Source organism: Sander vitreus, chromosome 15 (genome assembly GCF_031162955.1).
Source record: "Sander vitreus isolate 19-12246 chromosome 15, sanVit1, whole genome shotgun sequence".
In the NCBI taxonomy this organism is placed as follows: Eukaryota; Metazoa; Chordata; class Actinopteri; order Perciformes; family Percidae; genus Sander; species Sander vitreus.
This window is the reverse complement of record NC_135869.1, coordinates 12,318,008-12,331,162: the sequence shown is the minus strand read 5'-3', so window position 1 is coordinate 12,331,162 and position 13,155 is coordinate 12,318,008. Positions and strand designations below refer to the sequence as shown.

Below are 13,155 nucleotides of genomic sequence, written 5' to 3'. Positions count from 1 at the left end.
ATATGGCAGCACTGCTGGCTGTATCAACAGGGTAACTAACTATCGTAACAGCCGGCGGAAATGAGAGAAGCAGAGAATCGGGGGAATTCAGACAGAGAGAAAAAAAGCAGCGAGAGGTGGGGAGTTGATGACCAGAAGACGAGCCATAACTCATCCGTTGTTTGGCTTTCATTCAGGAGCTCTGCGTTGAAAACTGTGTAATGGAAGGGAAATAGAATCTAAGAGGTAAAGCTCAAGTTGGATTTTGGGAAATACATTAAGCATATGGGATGCATTTAACAGTAAACCCCCACAAACAGATGACCAAACCCAGTTATCCTGTATAAAGCCTGATTTGAGTTCTCAGTGGAAAAATCCAAACCAAGCTCCTTGCAATAAAGCAATAATGCCTAGTAATTCCATGCTGAGTAAGCTGAGCTGTGACAGCAACCCCCCCCCCCCCTGAAATCCAAAACAAAAGAGCTCTTGGAAAGTTTTTATTTCGGCCGTCGTCAGGGTTTGCAGAAAACACGTTGAGGTTGTATGAGGCTGCTTTGCTGTGACCACACGGACAAAATTAACAATATAGAAGGTTGTGCAACTAATACAATCTGGCTAATAGTACCAATAGAGACAGAGGGTTGGTAAGGAAAGTGAAAGCTACACTTAACATGCTTTTTACCTTAAATTCATGTAATGGTTCCTTGACTGGTGAGCGAATCTGGTGACTCCAGTGGGTGGGCCAGCTGGGCCTCTCATGTTGAATGTGTGACCTGTTTGATTGTACAGGTGTCACTCTTCATAGTATGCAGAAACTCCAAAATGGCTGTCCTAGATGAATGTATAATCTGCATTTTTCAAATATTTTTACGTCAAGGATGACTAAATGTTTCATGTCAAACTCAATCTTTCAGTCCGTGCACACATCTTCTCTAGTTCTAAAAGAATCTCTTTTGGGGGGTGGAAACAAAAGACGCACCAGCACTTTACTGGATGTATTAGGCAGGAGATAAACTCACCCCTGATAGGGAGGCCTCTTGGAGAAATGTATCATGAGACATGAGCAAGAATGGGGAGAGAAATGTGGGAGAAAATGTTTTTCCCAGGCATTGAAGCTCCAGGATAATAACAAGACTGCAGACAAGAAAAAGGGAGCCACTGCCCCAGAATAATTGTAGGGCATCATAGAAGAGGTACAGCAACACCTTGCTTCTCTGGTGGTCTGTACAATCAAATATCCAGACCTCTCATCTGGCTTCCTCTCATCACAGGCCATCCTGCTGCCTCCCACGCACAGCAGTCAGTCATTAGCTTAATACAGACAATGCAATTTCCATCCAAAGACTCCATAAGCTATTTAACCACATTAAAGCCAAAGAAGTGATTTTTCAAGCTGACATTCATAATCTTATAACACAGGAGATTTCTCAGAGTTGTGCAACTCTTATGTGCCTGTAGGAAGCCCTCGGTCTCTTTTACTCAGCATGGATGAATCATGGTGGAATTATCATCTCAATGATGGGTGGTTATGTAATTAGGAGCTAACTTTTGATGATTAATCTGTTATTCAGCAGAGCGTAGAGTCTGGGGCAAAATTGGCAAGTTTCTATATATTCAGAAAATAAAAAATAAAAAATCTGCATGTGCCTATATGCACCACGGATTGGCAGACGATGTCTGTATGCTCCTTCATAAATGGTTAAAGTGTGTGAAGTTGCAAGTTTTGAATTCTGTATTTCTGCATTACTAGAGGTTTACAAAGTAACAAGTTTGCATAGTTCTGGGCAAGCAGTGGTGGAAAAAGTATTCAGATCCTTTACTCAAGTAAAAATACTAATACCACATTGTAAAATACTCTGTTACAAGTAAAAGTCCTGCATTGAAAATGTTACTTAAGTAAAAGTATGTAAGTATCATCAGGAAAATGTACTCAATGCAGACAGATCCTAACACTATAGAAACTGGAAATGATCAAAACACTTCTGTCAATCAACTAAGTATAATCGGCTAATCATTTCAGCTGGACTTGTAGGTTGTTATATTGTTGGGTAGTTTAATTTATAATAAAACATCATATTTTATAAACTGCATGTGTTTTGTGTGCAGAAATCTTAATTTGTAAAGTAACTAGTAACTACAACTGTCAGAATAATGTAGTGGAGCAAAAAGTACAATATTTCTCTCTAAACTGTATTGGAGTAGAAGTAGAACATGGCATGAAAAGACAAGACTCAAGTAAAGTACAATTACCTCAAATTTGTACTTAAGTACAGTACTTTAGTACATTTACTTAGTTACATTCCACCACTGCGGACAAGTGTATGTGTGTTTGTTTGTTTGTTTTTCCCAGCCTATCTTGACCGGAAGACTCAATGCAGCATGCTCTGTTGGGTGGCATGTGATAATGACGGAAGATTGGGCAAGAGCAAGAAGCTGCAGGGGGAGTTCAGTACTTCCTCTAAAGAGCCTATGTGACATCATCACAAGGCAAACAGAAGGACAAAGGTCCCATTGTCACCCAAACGGCACCCAATAAATCTGTCCTCCCCTCCTCCACCTTACTGTTTCAGCAGCGATGAGGCTGTTGCTCTGCATCTTCTGCAGCACAGGTTACAGCCTCATCAATGAGGTAGGCCACAAGAGAGGATGTGAACAAGCCGACAACATCTCTAAACAATGGGGTTCCTCTGGAAGCACTGCAAGCTTCCTGTCAGGCTTTGTGTTTTTTGGTAGTTGTTTTTATATAAGGACAAAATAATTGCTGCAAATAACAATGGGAAAAAAAGGTAACTGATACTTCCTATCATTGTCAACTCTCTATTGCACTTCTACTCAAAGCCCTCAGAACAGAACTTCCACTTGCTGTCAGACTCAGACCTGTTGCCTGTAAGTAACACTTGATAACAGGTTGCGTGACCTGGTAGAAACCACAGTGATGCAAAGTGTTGAGACTCGTCATAGGCAGACCGCACTGAACTCAAGTGAGACACACTTTTATCCGCTGTACTCAGAAGAATGAATCAGCAAATCTGCAAATAATTTGGGAAGCATGTAGGCCTATTTGCTCCTTTTCTGTCAGTATGAGTGTGACTGTGTGTACACAACTAGTGAAAACAGATGATGCAAGAGGATCCAACGTGTGTAATATGTTTTTGAGCTGGCGAGAGGCTGAGGGATAAAAAATAACTCAAGGTCTGTAAATAGATTATCATAAGGTGACAGTTGTGCACTTTAAGCCTGGCAAAACAATCAAAACAAGAGGGGTCAACCAAAATACATCTCTCTTAGGAAGAATGAGGAACTACAATAGCATTAAAACCCACATGTAAATTAATGACGTCAATGGACATTTACCTAAACTTTTTACTTATTAACAAACATGTTAATACATGTCCTACATATTTGCCCTATTACACATCCTGTACACAGCAGCTGCACATAACACTGCATAATGTGGCCTTTTAAACAACATGCAAAATGATCCACAAAATACAACAAGTGAAATATGGATACATACACCTTGAGCTGAAATGATTAGCCAAATAATCGATAAATAAGCTAAAAATGAATTGGCAACTATTTTGATAAACGAAAGATGCTAAATATCTTCAGCTTCTCAAATGTGAGTATTTGCGGTGTTTAAAGTCATGTAAATAAAATATCTTTGGGTGTTGGACTGCTTTAGGTAATAATAGTGGGCTTTTTTGTTTTACTATTTTCTGATGTTTTTAGACTGCTTACAACTCATGCCCACATTTTGCTTTAGCCACCAACGTAAATTCATAAATGTAAAATATTAAACAATGTATCACAATGTATTTTATAAATGACATAGAAGAGGGCCAATTCAGGATCAGTTTAAAATCCTTTCATATCCCGTAAACGTCTCCTTTAATTGAATGACCGACTAAGGTTGAGTCATGTTTTCATCCGTGCTCTATCATGTCCTGTTTAGTTTGTTTTGTTTTTTTTCTTCTGTTTGCTGACCCTAACCCAGTATCAGCCAAGACCACAAAATATAGACTTAGATCAAAAATAAAATTCTCTAATGAAAAATCTCCTCCCACTTCCTTTTAACTGACACTACTCACTGCAAGACTTTGCCCGGGAAAAAATAGGCTTTTTTAGTCTGCGTATTCTGCGTATAGAATTAGCCAATCTTCTCGCTAATGGTATTGTTTGTTTATATAGGTCATATAGAGGCATCATATTAAATTGAGAGTTGAGTTTTATAACCACTTAAAAAGTCCTTGTAGCTGCTTTAACCTTAAATCTTTAGATATTATATGTGACATTTCTGTGCAATTTCTACAGCATTTTTCTCTCATTAGCCCGTCTGATGAGGCTTGGCTGAAATGCCTGTGGTTCCAGGAGCTCTGAGCCACCTGATGGAATCATTTTGTAGGCTTTCTCCAACTGAGGGCCCTTAAATTGCCATTACCTTCCACCACACTTGCCATAGCTGTGACTGGTCTGGGGGGGCAGTAATGGGGTCATGTGGTTGAGGAACAGCTGATCCCAATGCATTCCAGAGCTGCTTAACATGAGGCCTCAGGCCTGGTGCCCTCGTGCCGAACTATTATCAACCTGCATGTCTTATTAAGCACAAAACACCTAAATGACAAATGATGTCAGCACACTTAACACTGTGCACACACATGTAGACCACACTAAAGATATACGGAGTATATGACACACATACAATCCCTTAGAGGGGCACATGTATAACGTACACATCAAACCATGGCTGTAATGGACATGAGAGACCCTCCATTCATTCCAATAGATTATTGTGTGTAATATACATATACAGTACCAGTTTGGACACACTTTCTCATTTAAGTGACTGGGAAAGTGTGTCCAAACCTTTGACTGGTACTGTACAAATAACAATAACAAAGCTGAACAAGGTAAAACATTTTTACATTTACCTTGTTCAGCTTTGTTGTCCTTTTTTATTCATGTATTACTGTTTGTACAGCTGCATTGCAAGTGTTGCAGAACACCTTCTTTAGACTAATGTTCAAAATTTAGGATATCCTTGGCTGATATTTGTCCTTTTTTCATACCAGCTACAACCACTAGATGGACACAAACCTTTAAAAATACACACTATTTACAGGTGCTGGTCATATAATTAGAATATCATGAAAAAGTTGATTTATTTCAGTAATTCCATTCAAAAAGTGAAACTTGTATAATGTATACATTCATTCCACACAGACTGATATATTTCAAGTGTTTATTTCTTTTACTTTTGATGATTAGAACTGACAACTAATGAAAACCCCAAATTCAGTATCTCAGAAAATTAGAATATTGTGAAAAGGTTCAATATTGAAGACACCTGGTGCCACACTCTAATCAGCTAATTAACTCAAAACACCTGCAAAGGCCTTTAAATGGTCTCTCAGTCTAGTTCTGTAGGCTACACAATCATGGGGAAGACTGCTGACTTGACAGCTGTCCAAAAGACGGCCATTGACACCTTGCACAAGGAGGGAAAGACACAAAAGGTCATTGCTAAAGAGGCTGGCTGTTCACAGAGCTCTGTGTCCAAGCACATTAATAGAGAGGCGAAGGGAAGGAAAAGATGTGGTAGAAACAAGTGTACAAGCAATAGGGATAACCGCACCCTGGAGAGGATTGTGAAACAAAACCCATTCAAAAATGTGGGGGAGATTCACAAAGAGTGGACTGCAGCTGGAGTCAGTGCTTCAAGAACCACCACGCACAGACGTATGCAAGACATGGGTTTCAGCTGTCGCATTCCTTGTGTCAAGCCATTTCTGAACAAGACACAGCGTCAGAAGCGTCTTGCCTGGGCTAAAGACAAAAAGGACTGGACTGCTGCTGAGTGGTCCAAAGTTATGTTCTCTGATGAAAGTACATTTTGCATTTCCTTTGGAAATCAAGGTCCCAGAGTCTGGAGGAAGAGAGGAGAGGCACAGAATCCACGTTGCTTGAAGTCCAGTGTAAAGTTTCCACAGTCAGTGATGGTTTGGGGTGCCATGGTGTTGGTCCACTGTGTTCTGAGGTCCAGGGTCAACGCAGCCGTCTACCAGGAAGTTTTAGAGCACTTCATGCTTCCTGCTGCTGACCAACTTTATGGAGATGCAGATTTCATTTTCCAACAGGACTTGGCACCTGCACACAGTGCCAATGCTACCAGTACCTGGTTTAAGGACCATGGTATCCCTGTTCTTAATTGGCCAGCAAACTCGCCTGACCTTAACCCTATAGAAAATCTATGGGGTATTGTGAAGAGGAAGATGTGATGTGCTAGACCCAACAATGCAGAAGAGCTGAAGGCTACTATCAGAGCAACCTGGGCTCTCATAACACCTGAGCAGTGCCACAGACTGATCGATTCCATGCCACGCCATTGCTGCAGTAATTCAGGCAAAAAGAGCCCCAACTAAGTATAGAGTGCTGTACATGCTCATACTTTTCAGTTGGCCAACATTTCTAAAAGTCCTTTTTTTGTATTGGTCTTAATATTCTAATTTTCTGAGATACTGAATTTGGGGTTTTCATTAGTTGTCAGTTCTAATCATCAAAAGTAAAAGAAAACACTTGCAATATATCAGTCTGTGTGGAATGAATGTATACATTATACAAGTTTCACTTTTTGAATGGAATTAATCAACTTTTTCATATTCTAATTATATGACCAGCACCTGTACAGTGTCTCGTATATCTCCAAATAATTTACTGACTTTAAGAAAATGAAACGGGAGTTTCATCAGTAAAAACATTGGACTTTGGAGACATGAATCATTAGTGTCCATACAGGATTTTCATTCCTCAGAGCAAGAAACCAAATTAATCATAACCGACTTCAAATCAGAGGTCTGAGGTTAATTTTGTACGATATAGAAAACTTATTTGGTCAAACAAGACTACACGTTACCAGAGGCTGTAATACAAAGACAGTATTCACACCGAATTGCAAGTTGCACAGGTTTTTGTTTACCCTCCTTTTAAGACAGATCCACTATCAGAAACTGTGCGAAATTAAATGTTTAGTCAATTTTCTAAAACCATTTCTCAGTCACAATCTTTGTACATTTTGATGAAATTGCTAAGTGATATGCCTTTCAATGCCCTGTTTTACAGGTGGTGATAGTGTAGTCTTGTGTTCTCTCAGTCTTCTGCTCTATGTCTGACTGCAGCTGTTTCAAATGTTACCAAACATTAAGCATATTTATCAGCTGTAAATACATTCTTAACATGTACTCAAGGGGAAACACTGCATTCATTTGACAAACGGTGAAAAAAAGTTTTTGGTGATAGACATTTGAACCCCACTGTACAGCAAACAAAAGATTGTCTAATTAATGAAAAATGTGGTTAAGAAGGAGAAATGTATCTAAAATGCATAAGTGTTTGGCCATTAGTTTTCTAATGATCACTTGAGATGCTAGCCCTCCAGCTCTTTACAACATTATTCCTCGCTAATCAGGTTTTTACTCCAGGAAAACAAAGTACACAAGATCATTGTGTCTTTATGTACACTTTTATTGTCAGCACTTGACCGGTGGCAGTTGTCAGGCAGGATGGACAGAACCAGATTACTTCTTGGTCTCCTCCTCCTTGGACAAGGTCTTGATGATCTCCTCCTTCTTGGCCTGGAGACGCTCCTCTCTGCGCTTGCGGGCCTCCTTTGTCTTGGAGCGACGAGCCTCGGCCTGATCACTGTAGAACAGACAGACAGGTGTTCATACAATGCATCATCATCATCTTCACTTTTCAACTTTTAATACAAACTTAAACATCAACCAAAGACAACCTACATAAAAGTAAATGCAAGTGAAATGGTTTCAAATGCATCTAGTTATGATTGTTACGTTTATTCAATTTTTAAATGGACCTTAACCCTAAACCCAACTGACAAAGTCCAACTTCTATCTGCTGCACAGCATAAAGCTGTAGATTGTAATTGTAATGTTTTCTCTTAAGTATTGTGCAAAGGCCTTATAGTGCACAGCAAAAATATAAAAGTAAATATTTAAGTATTGTGATTACAGATTATTCCTTTCACCTCTTCCTCTAAACTGCTCATTCATGTTATGGCCCTTATTGTTATAAAAGAAGGCCTCTAATTACAACACTTTCTCAGGATAAATTCAGCTCAAACTGCATTTCTGTGAACCTGAACAAAACAGAATTTAGTTTGGTTCGAGACTTACGACAGGAGCTTCTTGCGAGCCTTGTCTGCCTTCAGCTTGTGAATGTGTTCCATAAGGATGCGCTTATTCTTGAACACATTACCCTTGGCCCTCAGGTAGAGGCTGTGGTACCTGAGAGACAGCAGGTCAGGGGGAAATCATTAAATCAATACCATAATGCACAATAATACACCAACTGCTTGTAATTCAGAGGAACCAGGTCTTTAAATTGTGCAATACCAGCGTTGTCAACAAGCTTCACCGAGCTCAATTTATGATTTGCAAGTACCTTTAGGAGGCCTGGTTAGTGTAAAATTAGCCCTCGGTCACACCTAGAAATTAGCCAGTATTAAAAACTGTATACAAATGTAGGTTTGTGTGGCCAAATAGCCTCACCAGAAAACCAGCTATATTATAAACAAGCTATCGCAAACCCTGGAAAAATAATATCAAATATTTAAATAAAATATGCATAACAATGCATGCCAAGAGACAAGCCACATCAATAAGAGCAGAAACAACCAGTGAAGATGTCCTGAACCTACATGTGCCTGTCGATCTTCTTGGACTCCCTGTAGCGACGAAGCAGACGACGCAGGATCCTCATGCGGCGCATCCAGGACAACTTCTCTGGCATACGAGCATTGGCAGTACCCTTTCTCTTACCTGGGAAAAGAGATTAACAAAGCATGTCAACTTCACTGGCCACATTCTTCATCATCCAGGTAGTAAGATGTCTAACAAAATAATTTTAAGAGACTGGTTATTAAATACATTTCAATATTACTGTTAAGTGTGGTGGATCAATTTAATATGTGTTAGATTACTCATTTATAAACATCACCTACACTAACAGACACACATAGCTTTAAACAAATCTTCAAAATAGAACATCAGGTCAATAACTTTCCTTAAAGAAGGCAAACGTGGTGGTTTCAACTTACCGACTCCCATGTGTCTTCCCTTGCGACGTGCCAGTGTGTTCTTGCGGCAGCGGGCACGGGAGTGGACCGTAACAGGTTTACGAATGATAAGGCCATCCTTTACTAGTTTACGGATCTGCTGGCCTGAAGACAGAACAAAACAAGTAAGCCACGGGGATGCACTGATTTACCAGCCGCAAAAATTATGTACACACAAGCAAACCTTGATAAATAATCATCAGCATTGTGGACAGGATTACTGAAGTAGCAGTTCAGAAAGTGTATCATTTATATTTAAGGCAGCTGTGACCTTTGGTCGGGTTAATTTAGCTAGCTAACTGTAAAGACAGCTAAACGCAAAGGGGGGAGAAATTCAGCAGGGAGGAGATTTACGATACAAACACCGGTAACGCTAACGGAGACGTAGCTAGCTAACATTATGTATCGCCAATGTTGTGACTAGGATGCCTGGGTCTGCTATTCTGTTTCCCGACGCTTCATTAAACTGCCGTTAGCATTGTAAGCACACGGCACCGGCTGGGGCTAACAGTAACTAGCTATTGCTACATGTCCCGGCTGTGTTGTCAGCTATCATCCCGAATGAAGTCTCTTTGTGCTGGGGGAGTGAGGCAGGCAGAGCGGGGTGTGCTAGCTGGCTAAATTAGCATTAGATTAATCGTCTATCTATACAGCTGATGAACGATCTTGTAACCCTATGATGTTATCCACCAAGCATTAGCTAGCATTAATGTTAGCTACTTGTCAAACAGTAGTGAAAGGTTATGACGCCACTGACGTGTCTGAAAATAAAATAACAGATTTCTCTGGGTTCGCCATTTGATGGAAACATTTGGGATAGTGTAACTACACAACTCAATATATAACATAGGTATGGTCGTTTTTAGACATTTTAATGCAGAAAAGTTACATATTAGAAAATGCTGATATTTTGCCAGGTTCTTATTTTTGCTTATTGTGAGATGGTCTTCTCTTTTATTTAACAATCTGGAGTACTGTATAATTTTAAAGCAAAACTTCAGACTTTAGAATTTGCATTACAAATTGGGAGTGTGTCTTTTATCAGGCATGGAGAAAATCATGAAAGACAAAATTTGGTTCCATTATAGAAAATGTAGGCTCCAGCATATTTGGATGACTATTGTCAGGGTAAATTAGGATATCTTGACTTCTGTTGCTTCAAATATACCTCTCATAAGACCCCCAGCTTCAGGTAAGTACACCTTAATAATCAGCTTAAATAAATAGCCATTAATAGTTTGTACCCTTGACATCGCTTGATTAGATGAGCAGACATTAAAACCTAGCAGTCAACATGCTTCTCAGCATCACTATTGGTGACACGCTGGATTAGATGATCCAAACCAACCCTCACACACTGAAACAACTACTGAGGTGGCACATAATTATCTTAGTAGAGGGTGAAGATATAATGCCAACTAAAACTTCAATGAGGACGTGTTGATTTACTTACGGGAGTTGGCGTTGGCGATCTCATTGGTCTCATTAGGATCCAGCCAGACCTTCTTCTTGCCGCAGCGCAGGACGCTGGAGGCCAGCCTCTTCTGGAGCCTGAGCATGCTGCAGGACACACACACAACCCAGGTCACACGCGTCACAATTTAAACTATCAATCTCCACCTCTATGGGAGTATCTAACGCAATGCCACGAAGCAAACACGTTTGCTAAGTGTTGTGGCAAAGTTTCAGCAGCTAAATCGCCGTTAGCCGCACAGCTAGCCGGCCGGGTTGACAACATGGCTTCCCCATCTGATACATCGTGTTACACAGAGCCACCTACAAAATATTGGTTTCTGATGTTGGAATTAAGTTATAACTTTATATAACGATAAATAAGAAACTCATGTGTCTTTCTGAAGAGAAATTGGGTTAAGGAATATGTATTTTAACAGTTAAATGGTGACTTTTATTGTGCCATCGACAGTGGTCCTACCTCATGGCTGCTACTTCAACAGGAAAAGGAAGGCTTGAGAGACGGACTGGAAGCTACCATTATAGAGGAGAATCCATCTCTGAACAGGAAACAGCTCTGTGTTAGCCCAGACCACACCGGACATTATTAATACCTTACACATTTCGTATTGCTTATATGTGTGCTTCTTTAAAGACTAACCCGATGATAATTGACACAGACAAAGGCAATCTTGCGTTTATTTTAAAGGTTTAAATCCCTTATCCCCCCCTCATAAAATAATGGTACTGACCAGTGTTTTGCAATGCATTATGGGTGAGGCTGTTTTTTTGTTTTGTTTTATAGAGCCATGGTTTAAACACAAGAGGGCGGTGTTGAGACCAAAAACGCCACCGAATCTAGACTCCAGTCACAAAACTAAATAAGATTATGTACGTTTTTATAGGAATATATATAAAAGGTTTAATATTTTACATTTGTACACTGGTTACCTATATTTCAAATTACAAGAAATAATCTGGCACCCAAGTATTTATGTAATTACTTTTCTAAAATTAGTGATAGGCTACGCACAGCTATTCCACCAGGGGGAGTTCCACAGATTACAGCCCCTGCCGTTTTAAGAGCTGTATGGGAAAGTACTCTTTCCTATACTCGGCAGCTATATAGATACTCATGTGGCTTCTATTAAAATCAAAAAGTGACTACAATTAGTGGTTTAGTGAGTGGCTACTTTACTGCCACATTACCATCTAACATGGCTAATTATTAGAGTTGCCACTATTGCATCCTTGGCTCTCCAGCAACAGCCCGTCACCACAGCAACGCTGCATGCTCACAGTGTGGGTGCATGAGGAGCACTTGTGTGACTTTTTCACCTCAGGTAACCCAGAAATACCAACTGAAATCATAATCTCGAGGCAAAGTATAACCTAATGTACCGGATCGCCTCCTACCACAGCTTCAACAGTCACTGCTCCCCTCTCTGCACAAAAATGTGCCATGCAGTTAGTAAACATGTGGAATTAGTGGGCTACTGTCTACTGAGGAGAAGGGTCATTAATGTGTCTTGAGTAGCATGGCTTTAGTGGTCCTAAACTGTACTTTTTAAAATATCTTATACTTTCATTTCATCCCTCAGGTTTGGTAACAATCAGTTACTCCATTACAAACCAATACACCTTCCTCACATTAAATGTTTACATTAGTATCCTGTTTTTTTAATATTAGCCTATGTTTACATGGAACATGAGAAACTTCTTTATTTTCATACATTACCCTAACAATATCAAGGTTTCTGATCATCTCTATCTTGATTCCTTAACATCGCAGCCACTCCCACTCAGAGTCATTTCTGTACCAACAGAGAATGATCAGAAACCTGAAGAAGGTGTTTACATCATGCCAAAGTATCCTAGTTTCTATTGGAACACTCTGGCTAGCATATCCAGGTTTCTCAAAACCAGGACATGATGTTTACATGTGCAACACATAACCAGGATATTCCTAAACATGTATGGAAACACGTTCAATATGATGGAGAAACTGTAGTGTCACCGTTGGTACAAAACAGCATCACAGATTTTTAATGTTGCTTATTTGCAATGCAACAGCTGATTACCACTATCAGGGTATAGTGCCCAAAACCAATTATTTCAATTTGGAATGAATCTTAATATTAATTAGTGAATGAATGTACATAGGTGTGTTGTGCCAGTTTTGCATAGGTAGAGCCCAATAACTTATAATAATAAAGTTTTTCTCTAAATACTGCTGAATCCACCACTGTATGGTTTACACTTCTGCAGATTGTTTTGGTATATATATATATATATTTTATGAATTAATAATAACTTGTTTAATCTACAAAGTAAATGGTATCAAAGTCACTGAAAGCAGCACTAAGTCTGAGGTCTCTCCTTACCATCACTTACTTTGAGCCAGCAGTGAAGCCACTCAGTCCTCTAATGAATATCAGGATGACATACTAGTCAGATGGAAACAGCAATCACATTTGCAGGGTCTTTTAATGCTGAACTCATCACATCAGGGTGAGTTCATGATGGTGTACCTGTGCTGCTGTCGTTCGCCTGTGTTGTTACTCACACTGTCCATGAAGTAGGCAACACTC

The 13,155-nt window shown here is 39.7% G+C and overlaps 1 protein-coding gene across 1 annotated transcript; it reads right to left on the bottom strand.

Moving 5' to 3' along the window:
- Positions 1-7,479: 7,479 nt before the first annotated feature.
- On the bottom strand, positions 7,480-11,137 carry rpl19 (ribosomal protein L19). The gene is made up of 6 exons (XM_078269327.1): positions 11,046-11,137; positions 10,566-10,672; positions 9,095-9,217; positions 8,696-8,816; positions 8,172-8,282; positions 7,480-7,677 (listed from the first exon to the last, which is right to left on the bottom strand). The coding sequence occupies exons 1-6, from the start codon at positions 11,048-11,050 to the stop codon at positions 7,554-7,556; spliced, it is 591 nt and encodes a 196-aa protein (XP_078125453.1). The 5' UTR covers positions 11,051-11,137; the 3' UTR covers positions 7,480-7,553.
- Positions 11,138-13,155: the final 2,018 nt, after the last annotated feature.

Bases quoted from the DNA above. Each gene is read 5' to 3' on its own strand.
- rpl19 (XM_078269327.1), bottom strand. The intron at 8,817-9,094 runs GTAAGTTGAAAC...CTCTTTTCCCAG, and splicing joins GGGAAGACACATGGGAGTCG to GTAAGAGAAAGGGTACTGCC. The intron at 8,283-8,695 runs GTAGGTTCAGGA...GCTGTCTCTCAG, and splicing joins AAGAAGATCGACAGGCACAT to GTACCACAGCCTCTACCTGA.